The sequence below is a fragment of the Corvus brachyrhynchos genome, unplaced genomic scaffold, assembly GCF_000691975.1.
Source record: "Corvus brachyrhynchos isolate BGI_N302 unplaced genomic scaffold, ASM69197v1 scaffold450, whole genome shotgun sequence".
Classification (NCBI taxonomy): domain Eukaryota; kingdom Metazoa; phylum Chordata; class Aves; order Passeriformes; family Corvidae; genus Corvus; species Corvus brachyrhynchos.
This window is the reverse complement of record NW_008235749.1, coordinates 227,862-247,759: the sequence shown is the minus strand read 5'-3', so window position 1 is coordinate 247,759 and position 19,898 is coordinate 227,862. Positions and strand designations below refer to the sequence as shown.

At 44.2% G+C, this 19,898-nt stretch overlaps 1 protein-coding gene across 3 annotated transcripts; it reads left to right on the top strand.

The window, feature by feature from the left end:
• Positions 1-1,453: 1,453 nt before the first annotated feature.
• SAG (S-antigen visual arrestin) lies at positions 1,454-18,427 on the top strand. Of its 3 annotated transcripts, XM_017726109.1 has the most exons (17): positions 1,457-1,659; positions 2,840-3,007; positions 3,596-3,656; positions 3,742-3,786; positions 4,056-4,249; positions 4,972-5,031; positions 6,122-6,189; positions 6,375-6,459; positions 6,773-6,823; positions 7,130-7,214; positions 8,427-8,499; positions 9,531-9,668; positions 9,969-10,046; positions 10,924-10,947; positions 11,360-11,424; positions 16,649-16,658; positions 17,303-18,427. In XM_017726109.1, exons 2-17 carry the CDS (start codon positions 2,909-2,911, stop codon positions 17,394-17,396), a joined length of 1,230 nt encoding a protein of 409 aa, XP_017581598.1. In that variant the 5' UTR covers positions 1,457-1,659; positions 2,840-2,908; the 3' UTR covers positions 17,397-18,427. The 3 variants fall into 3 exon arrangements, with proteins under 3 accessions (XP_017581613.1, XP_017581598.1, XP_017581606.1); XM_017726124.1 differs by lacking the exons at positions 16,649-16,658; positions 17,303-18,427 and adding an exon at positions 15,630-15,670 and having other exon boundaries at positions 1,454-1,659; XM_017726117.1 differs by lacking the exon at positions 6,773-6,823 and having other exon boundaries at positions 6,375-6,510.
• The last annotated feature ends 1,471 nt before the right edge of the window (positions 18,428-19,898 follow it).

Genomic DNA, 19,898 nt, shown 5'->3' with positions numbered 1-19,898 from the left:
TAAGTCCTTAAGCATTTTAGATTAAAGTTCCTTAGCACCAAGGTAAGTAAGAAATTCTAGTGAGCAATTTTAGCTTTTGTTTTTTTCCTATATTTTGATTACTTCCATTGCCTCCTTTTCTGCTTCAGCCTGCAGAGGGCAGAAGGGCAAATGAAGGTACCTGCAGTGCAGAGGTGGCTGTAGCGGTTTTGCTGCCAGAGGTGGAGCTGCCCTTCAAGTGGATTTGGGGGTGGGTTGGGCATCTTTCTCTGGATTAAGGGTGCACTAGAACGTGTGTTATGGAGAAGCTGTTTCCAAGACCCCCTGAAGGTGTTTGCAATGGTACATGTACCAACAGGAATGCTCATCCTTGTCTGGAGAGCTAATAACCCTGCAGTGGCTGCAGCTCAGACTTGTACAAAACCAGCTTCCTCCCTTTTGCTTTTGCAAAGTGTGGCTGAGTAGAACATGTCTGGGGTTTCTTCACTACTTCCTACAATCAAGACCTGACTTTCCTTCTGCAGCACAGGCACGTGTGAATTTCTGTGGTTCCAGCCTGGTTGGTTTGTGTTTGCCAGAGTTGATTAGGGTAGTGATTAAGCTCTCCAAATAATCCACCTCCAGTTAATAAAATGTTACTGGGACCTTGAAAGAGCTGAGGAACACGAGTTCTGTCATTCATTTTTTGGGAATATACAGCCACTATACTCAGGGAAATGTTGGTGATTGATTGTGAAAAGCAAACTTGATTTGTGACTGCAAGGTTGCTTGAGCTGGAGGGAGCTGTTAGGCTGGCAAGTGGACAGGATATCCTGTGATTCTTGTAATCAAATGAACAGATGCAGCCAGAGGAAACCTACAGCTGTTCCTGCAGCTCACAAGCCCAAGGTTAACACATACCTGTTGTGCAAAATACCAGGGCCAAATTCATTGGTGGGGGAAAGCTACTCTTGGAAGATAAATGAACAGAAAAGCTCAAGTTAATTGAAAAATCTGTATTTCTTTAATCCTGGATGTTGTGCTTTTGTAAGTAAATTGAGGAGGGGATTGTACAAGCCAGCAGTGTATTGTTTTGCATCAGCATGTCAGTTGGATGCTGGTGAATTAATAGATAAATTGCTTAGTGATCATGAGAATAATGCATTGTTCTCAATGTTTGACAGTTCATCAAAATGGCATTTTACTGTTTTATATACTTCAGAAATGGCTCTTGTCTGTTCAGTTTCTTACCAGGCTGGATGTCTTGCAGCCCTAGGAAGGAGGAGATACAGCTTTAGAATAAATAAAGCTGCTTTTAGTAGCTGTCCTGTGCTACGTAAGTCTGTAGTCTTTGCAAGACGTGAGTAGGACATTGTAGACCTCTTTGCTGACTACCTGAGTGTCCTTAGCTAATGCTTAATGTTGCTGACTTAACCACTTCCCAGTTGAATCTTAGCCCAGGTACAATATTTGCTCTTGGAGAAGGATTAATTCTTGAAATCCTGGATGGACGCAACTAGAGAAGAGCTTTCAAATCCCCTACAAATTGTCTTCCTTGTTTGTGAAGAGGGCAGTGATTCCCTCTGGTAGATGCAAAGAAGCATAGGACACAGCTGCCTTGGAAAATTCATCTTTCTTCAATAATTTAGAAGTTCCCTGTGCTGTCTGTGGAAGCTCCTGTGCCATTTGGAACACAGCAAGGTATTTAATGTTATTTGCTGGTGTGTTTCTTTGAGTCTACAGCATGAGTAGTGTGTCTAGTCAGCAACAAATACTGGTCTGGGCTTGAAAAACCTACTTCATAAAAATAGAATGCTTACATGTGTATGGTCTATTTCTAATGTCTGCATTACCTTTTTTTTCAGCTCTCCAAGAAGCCAAGTGTTTCCTTTTTCTATGGTTTGTTGTCTGCAAATAGGCCCTAGAAACTGTTTTACTCTTGAAGCAGTTTTAAAATGGGAAAGTAAGCAGGGAAATAGAACGGGAGCAATCTGCAAGGACAGTCATACTCCATCAGAGCTGGGGTCTGTCTAACACAGTGCTCTCATTCACACAGCTCTGATGGTGAGGAGTGTAAGGACGGGGTACATGTGGCCTCATCCTTTCCTGGTGCTGCTCCTCTGCTTCAGAATCTTACTGGCTTAGGGTTGCTCCTGGATCATTGTCCAGCAGCTGCCAAAGGCCTTTTCCCTGTGAATGTGTCTAATCCTGTGATTCAATTCATATTGATGATTTCCAGAGCCACCTTGAGTCTTCTGTTAACTGGGGAAATGCTTCACCTTATTTTAAGTTTGCTGTCTGATGATTACCTGGATGCTATTTTATGACTCACAACAAAATGAAAAGCTGGTCTCTCTGCTTTGTACGACATAGGTTTTCTGGACTTCTCTGTCTGGGTATCTCTTGTGCCCTTGTGGTCTCTCCTTTCTCTTCTTCCTTCCTTTTCTTTTTTCCACTGCTTCTCTTCTTTTTCCCCCATTCTCTTCCCCTCCCCCCCCCTTTTCTCTCCCTCATTATTTTTTTCCTCCTGAAGATTTTGTATTCCATCTGTTTTTTACCACTCAGATGCAAGCTGTTTCCTACCTCTAAGTATAATTGTTGCCTTTCTGGGCAGGTGGCTGGACTCTTCTATCTTTAAGGTCCATTCTGGTTTGAGCTCAGTGCTATTCTGCCCATAATGGGTTGCTTTGGGTTCTGGTTGAGGAAAATGCAGCAGGACAGATGAGGTCTCATTTGGGGGTTGGTCTGACTCCTTATCAACACAAACCACCTGAGTAGATTTTAAACAGAGACACCATTTGGATGTGTGAGGGGTTCTGAAACATCACAGGAGTACAGTGCTTTACCCACTGCTTTAATCTCATCCACCTGTTTTTCCCAGGCATCTGGGACAGGACATTTTGGGACAGAAGAGCTTCATTCACCCACAGTCGCATCCCTGTCTTTGACCATGAGCTGCCCTGACTCTCAAAAGACTGGGATGGGTGGGAAGAATGCTGATTCTCCTCAAAAACAAGTTATCTTCAGAAAAAGCACCCGTGACAAAGCTGTGAGTATGGTAATAGTGGGCTTATTTAGGTTTGAGTTTTACCTATAGTCAGACTGGAGACTTACTAGAAAGCTCTTTCCTGTCCCCTTTTTTTTTTGTCTGACAAAGGAGTGTGAGCCGTATTTAGCACTAAGTTTGAGGAGATGATGTAAACAGATGATGGTAAACAGTTTTTAGGGCAAACTTTTCATGTGTTATAATACAAGAGGAAGGCAGCTCACCTCACTCTCCTCCTGGGTTGTACTTCTGCTGGTAAATGTTTAAAACAAAGCTGATTCATTGTCTTTCCAACCTGATGGCACCAAAAATCTTAAAATCTACACTTCTTTGTCCCATGCACAAGTATTTTTGCTGTACCTTTGGGAGTTGGTCTAGATCAGGTCTTCAGTTCTGATGTCCTGAAGCACGTGAATAATCCTGTTGAGTCTGGTGGGGGTGGGTTGCATGTTTGGTGGGAAAAAAAAAATCCATTTAAAATGGAATTGTTCTGATCTCTGCAAGATTTATAGCTCCCTGATGTGCGTGTCCCCCTTCCCTCAACAACCACAAGCATTTTATAGTTCAGCTGTGGTCATCCTCTCCCCACAGCTGACCATCTACCTGGGAAAGCGGGACTTCATTGACAACATAGGGAGTGTGGAGCCTGTAGGTAAGTCCACAAGGTTATGTGCTGCTCTTCCTGCTCTCAACCCTGCTTATCCTCTGTTAATCTTGATTTTTTTCCTTTCTTTCAGATGGTGTTGTGTTGGTGGATCCTGCTATTATCAAGGGGAAAAAAGGTTTGAGGTTTTATGCAATGTATTTCTCAGAAATTGTTTGTCTTTCTGAGTGAGATGCTGAGGTAGAACCTTTTTATTCTTTTAAGGGTACAAATGTAACTCTCCCCCAGTGAATGGGCTTCTTATCAATGCAATGCTTGTTGTTACACATGGGATGAATACTCACTGGGTTATTCAAGTGTTGAAATGAGTTTCCATGTCTCCCTGAGGCAGGAGGTGTTTCACTGTTATCCTGCCACATGTGTCACCTGTCCTGTGCTTCTTCTCAGTGTTCGTGTCGCTCACCTGCGCGTTCCGCTATGGCCAGGAAGACATTGATGTGATTGGCCTCACCTTCCGCCGGGACCTGTTCTTCTCCAGGGTCCAGGTGTACCCGCCTGCTGACAAGCCAGAGTCTCTCACCCTCTTGCAGGAATCTCTGCTGAAGAAGCTGGGGAAAAATGCTTATCCCTTTTTCTTTACAGTAAGTATCTCAGAAAGAGCCTCTGATTCTATTCTTGTCTGTACTCACCAGGCTGTTGAGGCCTGGTGATGGACTGAAGATGGGAATTAATAGTGAGTTCATGTTCTGCAAGTTCCAATTTTGAGTGACAGGTGGTGTTACCAATAGTTTTTTTCCTTCTTGCAATCCCGAGAGGCAAAGTGCAAGAGCATCCTAACTGTGCAGTGGTCACAGCACTGTGAAAATTGTTTTCCTTAAAAAGGCAAGGGAATTTGCAATGGCTTTATGCTAGCAACAGCCCTATATATCCTTGCCTTCCCATTCCTGAGGGGCTGGAATACTTTATACCATTGCCCCAGTGCTAGATCCTTTTTCTTTAAAAACTTTGTGGATCAAATAAGGAGATGAAAAGCTCTTTACCAGATGTTGTCAGCAAATGACAGCTGACTGCCAAATTCTAACAGGAAATCCTTCCAGTACTGTCAGTCACGTCTGCCTTAGTGTTCCTGAGGAAGATTCATGTAGTGCGTGGACTTTTTTCTTTTTTTCTTTCTTGACTTTTAAAGTATTTTTGGCAGAGAGGGATTTGTTCATACAAGGCAAGTGTACTATCCAGAATTCCAAAGGGTTACTGCATTACAAGGAGTGACCCCTTGTCTTCAGGAGTGCTTTTGTGAGCAGTATGTTACCTAGAACGTCTGTGTACTATTGCTTTGGTGCATTTCCTCTTCTTCCTCACGCAGTTCCCCGATTACCTGCCTTGCTCGGTCTGTCTGCAGCCTGCACCTCGTGATGTTGATAAGGTGAGACCAGTGGGACACTTACGCTTATCATGGTTAAGGAAAGTCAGATGGAAAAAAATCATGTCAATTTGTCTAGCTTGGGAGTAGGAGAAGGTGATACTGATTTTACTGTGCTGTACCACAAATGTCAAGAACTAAGGGCTAAAAGTGGGTGTCACAGAATTGGAGTTGGAATCCTCAAAATAAGAAAGGGAATCCAGACCAATAGCAGCAAGACTACAAAATCTGCAGTGCTGTAGCTTCCTTAAGACTACCACATGATTTGTGGGTTGGCTGCACATAAAATGATTGTGGCTGTGAGGCTGTATGAAAGAAAAGGAGACTGAGTGCCTAAAATCTCACAGATTGCTATAAATAACATGTGTTAAGACCTGCCCTGAATTAAATGCAGAGAAGAGCTGGCTTGTACATATGTGTAAACAGAACAACCCTGGAGTAAAAGTCACTAAATAATGATATGTTCTGCAAGGTTTCTGATACTGTTAAAAAGATTCCTTTTATACTTTACTGGATGCTTGTCTGGACAGCAGAACTAGGCAGTCAGCCAGGCAAAGTGGAATGAGGGTTGTATAATATAGTGCAAAAAGGATAAGCTGTGTTTTATGCCAGGGAATGATATTCTATCAAAAATGTCTCTGTAGAGAGTTACCTGGACTCGCACAGGTGTCCCACAATGCTATAAACCTGTGAAAGCAAAGGTTAGCTTGGCCTGATCACTTCCACTCCTTAGATGCTGGTATTGGCATTACAAAGCCAACTCAGAAATTCAGTTCAGAAACCCAGGGGGGGCCAGAGAGCACTGCACACTGGTCAGTCTTACGATGTGACCTTTCCAGCACTGCTCTCACTGGAAGCCTTTCAGGAGCAGGGACATCCTCTTTCAGAGGCTGGGATTAAACCTCATTTATCAGAAGCACCATGGAACAGGTGGATGTGCCAACACCAGTTGTCAGGGGTGTCTGTGACAATGGTGGGAGGCCAGAAGAATTTGCAGCTGGCAGGAGTCTGCCAGTTTCTGGTGTGCAGAAAGATGCTGAAACATCTACAGATGATCCTGATTTCACAGCTGTCCTCTCTCTCTCTCTGGCAGACTTGTGGGGTGGACTTTGAGGTGAAAGCTTTCTCAACAGAAAATGTGGAAGAGAGAATTCATAGGAGGTAACAGGATGTGTTTCTCTTCAGCTTTGCCTTAAAGGGGATGGGTGATCCAATGATGCACCTCGGTGCTTGTTCAGCTTTGCCTCCATTGTCAGTGGCTTCTCGGGTGTGAGCACATGGGAATGCAGAACTCCTGCCTCTGCCAAGCACCAGGTGTCACCGTGTTGTCCTCTGTTACTTCCCAGGAACTCTGCACGTCTGCTGATCCGTAAGATGCAGTATGCTCCGGAGAAGCCGGGACCGCAGCCTTGTGCAGAGACCACCTGGCAGTTCTTCATGTCCAACAAGCCACTGCACCTGAAAGCTTGCCTCAGTAAAGAGGTCAGGGGGCATTTGCCCTGGGGCTGGGGACATCATGATATCTGCAGGCCAATGGGCATTTTGCTGCTTTCCCAGCTGAGACTGACTTGTCCCAGCACTCAAGGGCTCTAATGTAATTTCAGTCAGTGGCTACTGCTAGGGGTGGCTGAAACCCTGTTACCAAACACATTTGAGGTCATGAATTGCTGGGAAGGGTCCTCTTTCCCTGCAGTATGCTCCGGAGAAGCCGGGACCGCAGCCTTGTGCAGAGACCACCTGGCAGTTCTTCATGTCCAACAAGCCACTGCACCTGAAAGCTTGCCTCAGTAAAGAGGTCAGGGGGCATTTGCCCTGGGGCTGGGGACATCATGATATCTGCAGGCCAATGGGCATTTTGCTGCTTTCCCAGCTGAGACTGACTTGTCCCAGCACTCAAGGGCTCTAATGTAATTTCAGTCAGTGGCTACTGCTAGGGGTGGCTGAAACCCTGTTACCAAACACATTTGAGGTCATGAATTGCTGGGAAGGGTCATCTTTCCCTATCTGGGCCCTGTGAGGTGTAATCTGGGGGAATTTAAGATGGGTTTAGGGCTTGGAAGAAGTCTCCTGGCTGGATTTCAGAGCATCACATTCCTTCTAGCTATACTACCATGGCGAGCCCATTCCAGTGACTGTCACCATCAACAACTGCACAGAGAAAACAGTGAAGAAGATCAAAGTCCAGGGTATGTTTTTACTGTTGCTTGGGATTCTTTGAGCACAATAGGACTGAAAGAGAGCCAGAATTTAGTGCTTGTAGCAGTTTAAGAAGGCAGTTGGGGATATCAGGAATTTTTCCCTCCCCCTGTGTGTTGCTGTTTCTTTGCTGTTCGTCAAGTGAAGTGCTGTACCTTTTTTCCTGATTCTTGTGGTTACTTGTATGTCTTAATTTCAGGTACCAGATTGTCCCCCCCTAGAAAAAGAGAAAGGGTGTGGCACCTACAGTGGGCAATGCAGGTGTGGGAAAAGTGGAGAAAAATCCACATTTTTGGGAGGTCAGTGGGAAGGGCTCCCTGTCAGTGTGATGCTCCTGCTAACTGTGAATGTGCCTAGATCACATACAGCTTTGTCTGGTGTTCCAGAAACCTCTGGCAGTGTGAGAAACAGCCGCTCTGCCAGCAGTGGTGTCATTCCTCCTCAAGAAGCTGAGGACAGGGGCTGAGCTTCCATGCTGTGCCAGTGTTTTATCTGTGACACTACATGTTTTCATCCCACAAGCTGTGGAGCTGGGGAAGACAGTCTGAAAGACAGAGGATAGGAAAGAGAAAAGAAGGCAGGGAGGGGAACAAAATGGCTGAGGTTCCTACAGAACTATACCAGAGAAAGCTGTTTCAGTGCCAGTCTGGGATGCACTGTGATTCCCAAATATTTTTAGGCTGATACTCCTCTGTTAGGCTTAAAAAGACCTCGTTGGTCCCAGATTCTCTCGTCTTCAGTGTTTCAGTCAGAATTACCTTGGGGTTTATATAATAAGAATATAAGCCATTTGTTACCACAGGCTCTTGACTGCAGTCTGTGCTGATGCTGTCTCCACATGCATGGGCTGTAGGCACACAAGAGATACCAGGACCAGAGATAAAAGCAGACCCAAACAGAGAAGGAAGAAGGAGATCTCTGTGATAGAAAGAGAAGATCCCAAGAGAATCTTCTTGTGGGTTATTGACTTTCTGTTGTCTCCAAATCAAGGCAAGGTGCCTTTCAGGGAAGACAGACTTTGGCCATTGGTGTGCTGTTGGTCTCTGTCCAGGTCAGACTATCTGACCTGGTGGTCCCTTCAGGCTCTAAATGGATGGGGTTTTCTGCTGTCTTCACCATGTTTCCCACTCCTGGGACTTGGGGTGGGGGCAACTGTGTTGTTTGTGGACACCTGAGTGTCTGCTTTCTTCTTTCTCCCTCAGTGGAGCAGGTGGCCAATGTGGTGCTGTACTCCAGTGACTTCTATACCAAAGTGGTGGCTGCTGAGGAAGCACAGTGAGTGAATGCTCCTGCTCCTTCACACTCTTTTAATTACCCTCGTCATCAGTAGTGGGAGGTTCTCATAATTACAGTCTGACAGTCTCCTGCTGTTACAGTGCTCTCTCCTCTTACCTCATGTGTGCCACACCACTCATACTCTCTGGATGCAGCTGGTCCCCTTTTCACAGAGCAGCAGAGATCCTCATGTTTTTTCAGGGAACAGGGATGTTGCAGAAGAGGTTTGAAGAGTAATTACCTGCTAGACAAGCTTAGTGGCAGCGGCGGAAGGTTCCCCGTTGCTGGAAATCTTCAAATAGAGATGCAACACTTCTGAAAGGTGCTGCTGTTTGAGTGGAAGTCATGGACCCTCTTGCTTGAGCAACAGCATTTCATGTGGTTTCTTCTGGCCTGAGAAAGCCCACGGAAACCTTGAGCCTGTAGATGTTATGGAGAACCACTTGCTTTTTTTCACTGCACTGGCAGTGCAGCTCTGAGCCTCACTCTGTGAGGAGGGTTGGGCACACCCAGGTACTTTGTCTGGTGTTCTGCTCTGTAGCTTAGGGACATGTTTTCCATTCAGTATTGGTATTCTCAACTAGGATTCATTCTGTCCAGATTCAGAGGTCTGCAGCACAGAGGAAGTAACCTCAAGTTGCAGCTGAGGAGAGGTGTAGGTTGGATATTAGGAAAAATAGACGTGGCACTTGGGGACATGGTTCACTGGTGGCCTTGGCAGTGCTGGGTTAATGGTTGGACTTGATAATCCTAAAGGGCTTTTCCTACCTAAACTATTCTATTATTCTATGGTTTTGACCTACTTTTCTGCCTTAATGTGAAATCAAGCATTTTCTGTAAGTGCTTGTTTTTCTCTGCTGATTATAAAGGGAATTTTGCTGATTAGATTAGAGGTGGACATCTGCATTGTTGACAACTGGATTTGGACAGATAAATTCCTCTCCTTTTGGGCAGCTTTGTAATCTGTTTTGAAATTCTCCTAGCAGGGTGTGTAACAAATCACTGTGTATCACTTCCCTTCTTATTTTCAGGGAGAAGGTGCAGCCCAACAGCAGCCTGACCAAGACACTGACACTTTTGCCCTTGCTTGCAAATAACCGGGAGACAAGGGAAATAGCTCTGGATGGAAAACTGAAGGATGAGGACACCAACTTGGCTTCTAGTACTATGTGAGTGGAATTTTAAATGGTCCCAGGTAGTGGGAGAGTTACAGAGAAGAGGGGAGGATGGAGCAGACACTTCCCTCAAGACTTTGTAAAGGTGTGCCCAGATGGGTACGTGTAGCATGAGTGCTTCTGCCATCGTGTTCATTCCGGGTGAACAGCGATCACAGATCTGGAGAGGTGTTGGCTGTACCTGAGGCTTGCCTGCCCTCCCACTTCCAGGATGTTCCCCTAGTTCTTGCTCCAGGCATGTGTTGTTGCTATGTTGCTCTGCCACCTCACGCTGCTCTCTGTTTTCTCTGGCAGCATTAAGGATGGAATAGACAAGGCAGTGATGGGGATTCTGGTTTCCTACAAGGTCAAAGTGAAGCTCACTGTTCCAGGGTAAGTGTAACACACTTTTTGCTACATCTGCCTGGAGTTAAGGGAGGGGGAGTGTGTTTATGTCATTGATGGGTGAGGAGAGAGCAGAACAGTCCGCCCCCAAGAGAAAGGGCACATGTTATAGGACATAAGGCTCCCTATAAAGCATAAATTGCCTGGAAAACAATCTTGGCCTATCCACAGAACTTGTCCTGAGCCAAAGGGTTTGTATTCCTCTCCTTAGATACCGTATAACTTTATGGTTGAAGTAGGAACCTCTGGTTTGCATTGCAATCTTTTGTTTCAAAGCCATAACCTATTTTGTGAGAAGTGAGGTGAAACTTTGTGTGAACTTTTATGTTGGCATTGCTGTTCTCCCAGAGCAATAGGTGAAAATATCTGCCTGAGAGTCATAAATACAGTAGCTCAGGTTCTGTACTCAGCCAGCTTTCTGGATAAAGCTGATGTTATCAACATGAGTTAGTTCCAGGATACAGTGCAAAAAAGGACAAGGATAGTGACTCTCAGTTGATTCTAGTCACTGTTCACACTTGTATTTCATTCATCTGTCCATAAAAATGCATCAAAGATTTGCAAAAAGCATGATAAAATGCCTGCTGCCTTCTGTGGTCATCCACTTGCCTTCTGGCTCTTGGAAAAGGAGCCATGCCCAGCACTTGGTCAGGAGTTCAAAAACTTAGACTCCTTCTCCATAGGAATGACATGAAAAAGTAAGACTATCTTTTTTAAAAACAAAGTCAGTTGAATTTGTGACAAGTATAGAACAGTATATGAGAAAAGAGATTTCAGTAGTCCACCAATAAAACAGCATTTGCTGGAGCACCAGAATGGAAAGGCATTAAATATGCTTTGTTTTTTTCCTTGTTTTCTTTTCTAGCATGCTGGGAGACCTCACTTCCAGGTAAATGTCATCTTCCTCTGCAGACCATGCAGTCCTAGTTGTTAGTTCATCTTTTTATGCTCTTTCTTATTCCCATCTCCCTAAAAAAAGTAACTATCCCTTAAGCTGTTAGAAGCAAGAAGTTTGTGGTTCAGCTGTGAAAATGAAGCAATTACAAAAATATCTTTTGATTTTATGTACATGCAAGTATCTTCAGCACACAAGAAACCCAGTCTATGAAAGTGGATATGCCTGGGATATTTGTGGAAAAATTGGAGTTTAACTTTTTTTGAGGGGAAATTTACGATTACGAAACTATGAAAGAATGGGTGAAGCTGGAGTTGAGGGCTCAGGCTGGCCTGAGGAGGAGGGAGGCTGAACCAGGCATGTGTGTGGAGCTGTGGATCTGAAGCATTCTTTCTTCTCCCTAAAGTGAAGTGGGCACAGAGCTGCCATTTCGTCTCATGCACCGCAAACCTGAGGAGAAGAACCCAGCAGGTCAGTTACACCTGGTTTTTGCCTTTGTTCATTAGAGGCTCTGGTGAGATCTCACCGTTGTAAGGCTGAGAGGGATTTGTGCTACAGGAAGCCTTCAGAGCATACAAGGCTCCAGTATGGAGCTGCTCTGTGTGCTTGTGTGTATATAGATGTGTGTGTATGTATCTATGTATGTATCAACCTCCAGGCATGAAATAACAGAGAGCAGGGATGCTAAGATGGGAGAAAATGGAAATGAGTCATGTTCCCTTTCATCTTTAACGTATGGAATCACAGCTCAAAGAACAGGGGTTTGAGGAAGAACTGCACAGTTAAATGTCATGACTGCAGTGCAAAATATCCTACATGAAGCTGTCAGCAATTCCCAGCCAGACTGCAGTATAAGCAAAAAAAAAAAATCTGACACAGAAAACACCTAACACACATGACCATTGTACAAAGTCAAATAGTTTTAAGCAAGGTGAAGAGGTGATAAAACTATTGATGATTCATGAGTCCCTGTTACCTTGATGTGGCATTTGCCATGGTGTCTGTGATGTGGCCTTCTTGTTCAGTGGTTATCCAAGACGAGCATCTCTTCAATGTCAGGTCTCTACGTGGAAGTGGGGGAACTCTGTAACAGTGTAAGGAGCAAGCCTTCCCCAGGCATCTTGAGGCTTGGGATCAGATGCCAAAACCACAGGCTGTCAGGAGCATCCTCCCACTTCCCCAGGCCCTGACTGGCTCTGTTTGCCGGTGGTGAGCACCACAGATGGCAAGGTGCTCACACTCAATCAGAAGCTCCTGAACAGCATCTGAAGCTGCTCTTGACCACCAGACACACCAGCCCTTTCATGCTGGGTCTGTTACAGATGAGCCATCTTGTCCTACCCTCTATACTGGGACAGAGTTTCATGGGCTCCAAACAAAAGCCATGGCTGCTTTTGTGTGGCTTTTTCTTTCTTTCTTTTTCTCTTTGTGCCCGAACTGATCTAAAGCTGCTATTTCTAAGAACATGAAACTTGAAAGTGATGGTGGAACCTGTGAGAAGACTTACCCTGAGATAGATGCTTTGGTCTATACTGGAAGCATTAGAAAGGGGTGACTTGAGTCCTTACTGTGTGAAATTGTTGGAGGAATCAAGTGTGAGTGATGAGAGCTGGTGATCTACTCCACCTTCAGCTGCTCTGGTCGGGAATCAGGCTTTGCTAATTATGGATGTGCTGGAGTGGACAAAGGTCGGTTTTATCTCTCCTGTAACAGCTGCACTACAGGAAACTCATTTTCCTTGGGAAAGCCCGTGCTGTGAGCAGTGCCAGCACATTCTCTTGGCATAGAAGTGGTGGGGGGCTGGGATGGCACTGGTGATCCCAGCAGTGTGACTGGTGAGAGCCATCTAGTGCCTCTGGGCAGCTCAGGAGCTTTCATGGACACCAAGGAAAGCTTGAAAACTTCTAACAAGGCTCATCCAAAGGTTTAGGCAGCTATAAAGAATTTTACATTTTTAGTGGTGGGAATTTTTTTTTACATTACTTTTTTGGTGTTAAAAATGCTACAACTCCCTTTTTATTACTTTATACTTCTGGCAGAAGCATTTGTAATATGAGGAAAAATGGAAGTCAGACACTTCTCCCTTCTAAGATCATTTCAAAGGAGGGCTGATGTACTCCTTTATACAGTACACTCAAAAGGATGTGGGCAGAAGGGAAATGGAGAGCTGCAATATTTCTCAGATTGCTTTCCCCAGCACATCCTCTTACAAGAGGCACCACCCATATGTTGTTTGCTACATCAAAGTCTTCTAGGAGCTTGCTGTCAGAAGTGTCAGCTATGGTCCATGCATTTTGTACAGATGGAAATACCAGGTTTCTTATAAACTGAAAAAAATGCAGGTAGTTTCAGGAGCTCTCCCATGGGAAAGCCCTGCAAATGGTCAACTCAGGAAATAAATGCTTTCTCTTAAAAAAAGATACCCTAACACAACAGAAAATTCCTCTGAAGCCTGAATAGCTGACTTGAAAACTGTGCTGGAATGTGGTGTCTGAGCTCATTACAGGGAATAAAACAGTCTCCCATATGAAGCTGGTAAACTGAAAAACTTTTCAGCTTTATTGGCTGGTAGTTTTCCATGCACTGTGCTTCATCACTTTTCCCAGTTGTGAGTTCAGGCTTTTAAATTTTTTATTCTACCAGTTTAGCTCATGAACTCTGAGAAACATAATGTGTTTCATTAGTGAAATACCATCTAATTTGGAATCAAGCAAATCAAGACTTAATTGCAGAGATGGAGTTTCAACAAACAGTGTTTAGACTCTCAAAGGTACCAGAAGATGTAATTTTTCTTTGTTGGCTTGTTCAGCAGCCTCTGCAGTGGGTGCACGCAGAGGTGCATGCACAGGCAGTTTTGAGATCACTCCATGTCTTCTTTTTCCATTCTCTTTTGTTTTTACTGACGAGTCAGTAGTGATCAGTTTGCCTATTGCACCTTCCTGCTCACTTGACTGTCCTAAGGCATAGCTGGAAGAACAGAAAGAAGTCAGAGCAACCATTTTATGGAGTTAAAGCTGGAGTGGGATTAAAAAAAGCCACATATTATGATTTATTTTGCAGTGGGTGAATATCCTTTTCTCTAGCCAAGGTGATTTATGGCAGAAGTAAAACATGTAGCATCAATGCATTTAATCATGCAGGGCTGACTTGAGTACAGAGAACCTCAGAAACATAAGCTTCCCAAGAACGTGATGTAATTTTTTCAGGGCCAAACCAGGGCAAGCGTGAGCAAGTGCTGTGTGCTCTGTTTCACAGCAGATGGCTTTGCCCTCTCCAGTTGTCTGTGAGCAAGCTCTGAAGCATTCATCACTCAGTAAACAGCAGGTCTGTCACAGTGCATGGCTATTGCAGATTGCTTGATCTTTCTTCCCTGTGCCTGGAGGAGACAGAAAAGAAACAGCTTGCTACCTTTCCTTCCCTGTGTTTATTTATTGCTTCCTTCTCTTGGTCTTCTGCTAGGCCAGGATTTGCATGTTTCATGTGTGCTGGTTTTGTGACTGTTTTTGGACCCATGTGGTTCACATGTGGTTATTTTTAGGCAAAGCAGCTCCTGTCACATTGGCAGTCTCTCTGTTCCGCCTGTTGACAAAAAATGTGTAGGGATCTGTTTCTTTTAAAGGTAGATTCAAACTGGGCTGTACCTCTTCATGCTTCCAAGACCTTTCCTGATCATCTTTGGTCTGGGGTTTTCCTGCCAATCTCCTGATGTTTTACATTTTGTGGGCCTATGTCTTGGTTACTGGCCTTTGTTTTGGCTGTTGTTCAACAAATGACCATTTATCTCCTCCCTAGTTAAACTTGCACAAAAGGGCTGTTTTCAAGAAACCCAGGAGTGCTTTGTCCCTCTAACAGTAAAGCAATACTTTCCCTGTTTTGGTGTTGTGACTTTCAGAAATTAGGAAATTTTAAAGCATTGAATGTCTTGGAAAATAACAAAACCTATTCTCTTTTTCTTTTCTCCCCAATCAAGTTAAGAGAGGTTAAAAGCAAGTTTATAATGAAAATTACCACATGCTATGACTTTAATTATATGGAATAATTTCTGTGGCTGCATAATAAAAGCTTCCAGAAAACCCTCTGCTGAGAGGACGATGGTAATTTGGACCCTCATGGATCCCCCTCCCATCCCAACCCTCAAAACAATTGCTGGAATGCTAATTAGAAGCAGCAAAAGGCTACCCATTTTCTGAGAATTTTTCAATATTCTAATATTAAATAAGCCACAGGACAGCCAGAGAACTCTGGAGTGGACCAAACTCCCTGCTATGGTGCAGCATGTTGGAGATAGTGTTGCAGCCTGAAGGTGAAGTGGTGCATCTCCAAATGTAATCTTCCATCTGAGGTATATTACAAGCACTACTCTGCTGCCACACTATCTATGTATTGACTCAGTAATCATTTATCTGACAGTAAAACATATGCCCAATTGAAACAATACCTATTTTCCCCTGCACTCCATTCTGTAAAATTAGTTTCAAATCGCTGGTGGGGCTCTTGCTCAGCTTCACCCACGTCACTGCTATCACTGTTCCCATACTAATGAAAGTACCTCCAAGTGGCGAAAGAGAGCAGACTAAAGAATAAAAATTGGAGGAAAAATTGAATGAGAATGATGCTTTATATGTTGGAAATTTTAGAAGTTCTAAATGTTTCATTTTAAATCCATTTCAATCAAGCACACATGCCCTGAGACTTTCCAGACTTCATCTTGGCTTCTGTGAGTATTTGAAACCATCCTGGTCTGGAGAGATGCCATCAGGAGTGTCTTTACACAACCCATCCTTTGAGGCATTTTGGCTGGAGTGGCTGCCTTTGGCACACTTTTAATGCTGACTTTTCCAGCAGTGCTTGTCACGACTTGGTTGCCCTTGATTGCAGTATGTGTTGTGGATGGGAATTCTCCAGGTAGTACGAGGGTGCTTTGCTCCCTACTCCAAAGCCATGGGAAGTAAGCCAGTGAAGTGACTGTGCCTTGCTAAAATATGTGAGAACAATAAAATCCCTGCAAATAAAGTCTGTTCTGCTTATTTTAGGCTGTGCTTAAACAACTTCCAAGGAATCCTGCTAGCAAGCAGGATTTGTTGTAGTGTGGTTAGCAAAGATCCCACTCAGGAAACACAAATGCCAAAGGTCTTGAGACCATTTTTAGGACAAGATGAAATCAGGAGTGTTGCCCCAAAGGGCTTAACCCATCTGATGAGAGACCCCTGAGCTGTCTCTGTACTTTGACCTTTAATTTTAATACTCTCATGTTTGTTGAAAAAGAACATTGTCTTCTCATCAGCTGACTTCTTCAATCACAGCAATAGAGCAATTAAAGCTGACATCATGTCATGCAAGCACTGTCAGCTCAGAGTCCAGCTGTGTGCACAGAGGTCTCCCACAGCTGTGACCACCAGCAAGCGTAGATGGGAAAACCTGTCTTTGCTCCTCAGCCCTTCAGATGGCTTGGGCAGCATTGCTGGAATGCTTTTCCGTTTGGGACATAAAGTTTTGCCTCCTCAGGTGTATGTATACCCATTTTGAGACTTTCTGGAATTCTGCTTATACTGCTGCAGATCCTGCTTCTTGTCACTGCTCTGACTTGTCAGTCTGTACATTTTTGCATTAAATATTTTGCAAATGTTTTAGCATCTGCTCTTCTAACTGCCCGGTGTGTCTTTTTTCCTCCTTTGCTGCATGCTCACAACTGCAGGGAAGGATGGGTAAGTTTCTTTTAGTATTTCACATTCTAGCTATACTTGTGCATTGACTCTTAAAAACTCCTCAAAATTGTCCAAAAATCCCCAGCTCAAAATCCAAAGTGAGAAAATTACTGTGGTCTGACAAGTGGCTGCTCTGAGTTAAATAGCAGTCACTGACCATGTGAAGATAGATTAAGAGATGGTTTTGCCTAACAGTGCAAACACACCCAGGAGGGGTGTGTTTGTGTAGAGCTGATGCCCTGTAGCTCTGAGTTTAAGGAACTTAATAGGTTTGATGTGCCTCTCTTTTAGTATAGAAGGAATAAGGATGAAAGGTTTCACATTTTATTCTCACACAAAGCCCCTTGCAGGCTCTAGGCTGTTCAGCTAGCTGATAAATATGTATTTGGAATGGACATGGTTCAGTACAGATGAAAATATCCTCCATTTGTGCCTTGACTTGCTCAATCAACTTTTCATTTTAGCTAGAATAGCACCAGTGAACATGGTGCCTATGGGAATGTGGTCCCAATCCCTTTGGAAACAAAGGAAACACTACCAGCCTGCTCTGGGCTTCTCTCCTTCCTCTTTTGTGTTGCCTCTAGTCTACTGGTGTAAAAATAGGGTAACATAATTTTGAAAGACCTGTGTTTCTTCCATTGCAGTGAAGCAGAGCTGGTATTCGAGGAGTTTGCTCGTCAGCAGCTAAAAAATACACCTGATGAAGAGGACAAGAATTCACCCTCAACTGATGAGTGATTAAAAGAACAGGCTGACAGAGGAGCTGTGTTGTCTGGCTTCAATTAGAAATGTAGGACCTAAGTTTCTAGTAAATCTGCATGTTCTCAGTTCATGCATGGTCTTCCAGGGATTAGCCCTGAGTCAGTGGACATGACATCAGGAATCTCTATTGCTTATTACAAGAGTCACCTCTGGAGGAATGTGGCAAACACAGCACCTGGTGCTTACTCAAGCTACCAGAGGAAGATGGGACAGCTGCCATGTCATGACTTCTGCTTTCAGGGCTGCCTAATAAAAAGGTTGGTTGCTTTCAGCACTGGTGAGAGCTTAAATGAGGGTTTATGCAGCCTGCCTGGACTTATTCAGTGTCAGAGTTTGTGACTTTGAAGTGCCAGTGCACCAAATCCTAGCCTGGAAGGCTGGCTTGCAGCTGTGGGTGATTCATCAAAGTTTCTCAGCAGACTGTACAAAACTGATTTTATTTCCTTCTGGTTGCTTTTGTGTTGATGCTTTACCAAATTCAGCCAGTGAATTTTTTCAGTGCTTGCACTTTGCCCATGTGGTTTTTACATCCACTTTCTGTACCAGTAAACGTCTCACAAGTTGTCTCCCCTAGCAGAGACAATGCTGATACACAGTATTAGCTTTCTAGCAATATGCTTAACAACCACGGTATTAAAGATGAGATAAATGTGCACTGTCCATAAATTGCTTAAAGCTCCCTATATACAACCCCAAACAGAAATACAAGTCCAGACAGAGCTTGTATTTATTCTAGTTTCCTGTAGGCAACTACTTCAAAAGAGGGTGCAGGAAAACTAAGGAGGAAATTATGGCACAGCCATAAGCTGAGGAGCCTTTCCCAACATCCATCTGCCAGCAGTTGGTTTATGCTCTAAAAAGTGAGATTGCATTCTGGAAACTGTTTTCTCTTGTTGATCTGGATATTCTCATTATCCATGTAAATGTAAGATCTTTTCCTGAATTTCACTTAGGTTTTTGCTGAAGTAAGTTGCATCAGCTAATTACATTTTGCATGTAAAACAATGGGTGTTTTCTTTTTCTCATTTTTGCTTTAAATCTGCTTTTCAGTGTCCCTGGTTTAAATTCTCCTGGAAAGTCTGAATGCAGGCCCCACGTTTATTAATACAGACTTACGTTTCCCACCTTACACTCTGGAAAATGAAATTAAGAACTTCATACTTATATCCTTCTGCTTCTGTAAACTGGTCTTGATTAAGATGCTGGAAGCAGTTAATTAAGACCACAGCTGACTTCAGGGCTCCATCAGTGCTCTCCCCAATGCACCTGTTTCTCGGTGCTGTCCATTAGTCACAGGTGTCTCACCTTAGCTTGAATTGCAAGAGGCACAATGTTTGCTCTGCACTGGGTGCTTTGCTGCTAAAGGAACCCAGCCAGCTCCAGGTGTTTGTGATCCAGGTAATTTCTGTGTGATTTCAGCTTTGGGGGAGGGTCAGGCATTTGTACCTGAGTGTCTGGGAAGGCTTTTCCCTGGTATTTTTGTTACTAATTTGTTGGTGGCTTGAGAACACACAGAAGATACAGTAAGGTTGAACAAATTGCTGGTTGTGAATATGCTGGTCTTGGAGAGTAGGTGTTCAGAAAATCCTTTAAAGATGTAAGAGAAGGAGGGGGAACAGGGTTTCCCCTGTTATGCTTCAAAGTGCATCTTTCTTCAGCGAGGTGTTTCCTTCAGTGCTTCTGACTACTGGACCTGTAAGTATGAGACTAGTAAACTCCGAGATCTGATTCCTTCTTTTTTCTTCTTTTTTAAAAATTTCTTATATGTCAGCTTTGTGAGGGGCCCCTGTCACTGCCTGACTTTCCTCTCAAATTCAGCTGTGGTGATGACTTCTGTAAGCTAAGTGTGACAAAATCACAGTGCACTCTCTTGTGCAGTGGGGAGGAAATAGTTGTTAAATGGTTATCAAATTTGTTCTTTTGTCTGGGCTTGGGAAAGCACTTTGAAACACTGTTTGTTTAGCTCATGCTGGACATTTGCTCAGAGAGCAATGAGAGCTTTCTGCTGGTCTCTGCAATTCCCTGTCCTGCAGGACAAGCTGGACTTTTATTCTCCGGCCCTTCAACCAGCAGATGCTGGCTGCTGTGAGCAGAAAATAGGTCTCTAGCTAGAACTGTTTGCCTTTTATCTTCCCTTTCTTCTGGTTCTGGTACTATGTTGATCTACCGAGTCAGACCTGTGGCCTGCTCCTCCTGTTTACAGCTGGGGGACAGCAGATCCAATTTCCTGACTCCGTGGCTTTGATGTGGTGGGACTCCGTTTGTAGAGGGCTTGCTAGCTCCCGGAGAGGGATGCGCTCTGGGACCGACGGCATCCCTGGACCTGCTGTGTTTGAAGATAGCTTAGAGCAAATGCATGACAGGACGGGTTTGGCAACAGATGCTTTCCCCTCGCACATCTCCGTGAGATCCCAGCGGGAACGCGGCAGTGCCCGGAGCTGCTGGGTGTTAGAGAGGCGGGGGAGTGACCGGGCCGTA

What these genes read in the sequence shown, in the direction of transcription:
- SAG (XM_017726109.1), top strand. Translation starts at nt 2,909, where the DNA reads ATGAGCTGCCCTGACTCTCAAAAGACTGGGATGGGTGGGAAGAATGCT. An exon ending in AAAGCACCCGTGACAAAGCT is followed by an intron (nt 3,008 to 3,595) that starts GTGAGTATGGTA and finishes CTCTCCCCACAG; the next exon opens with CTGACCATCTACCTGGGAAA. An exon ending in GAAGAAGATCAAAGTCCAGG is followed by an intron (nt 7,215 to 8,426) that starts GTATGTTTTTAC and finishes TTTCTCCCTCAG; the next exon opens with TGGAGCAGGTGGCCAATGTG.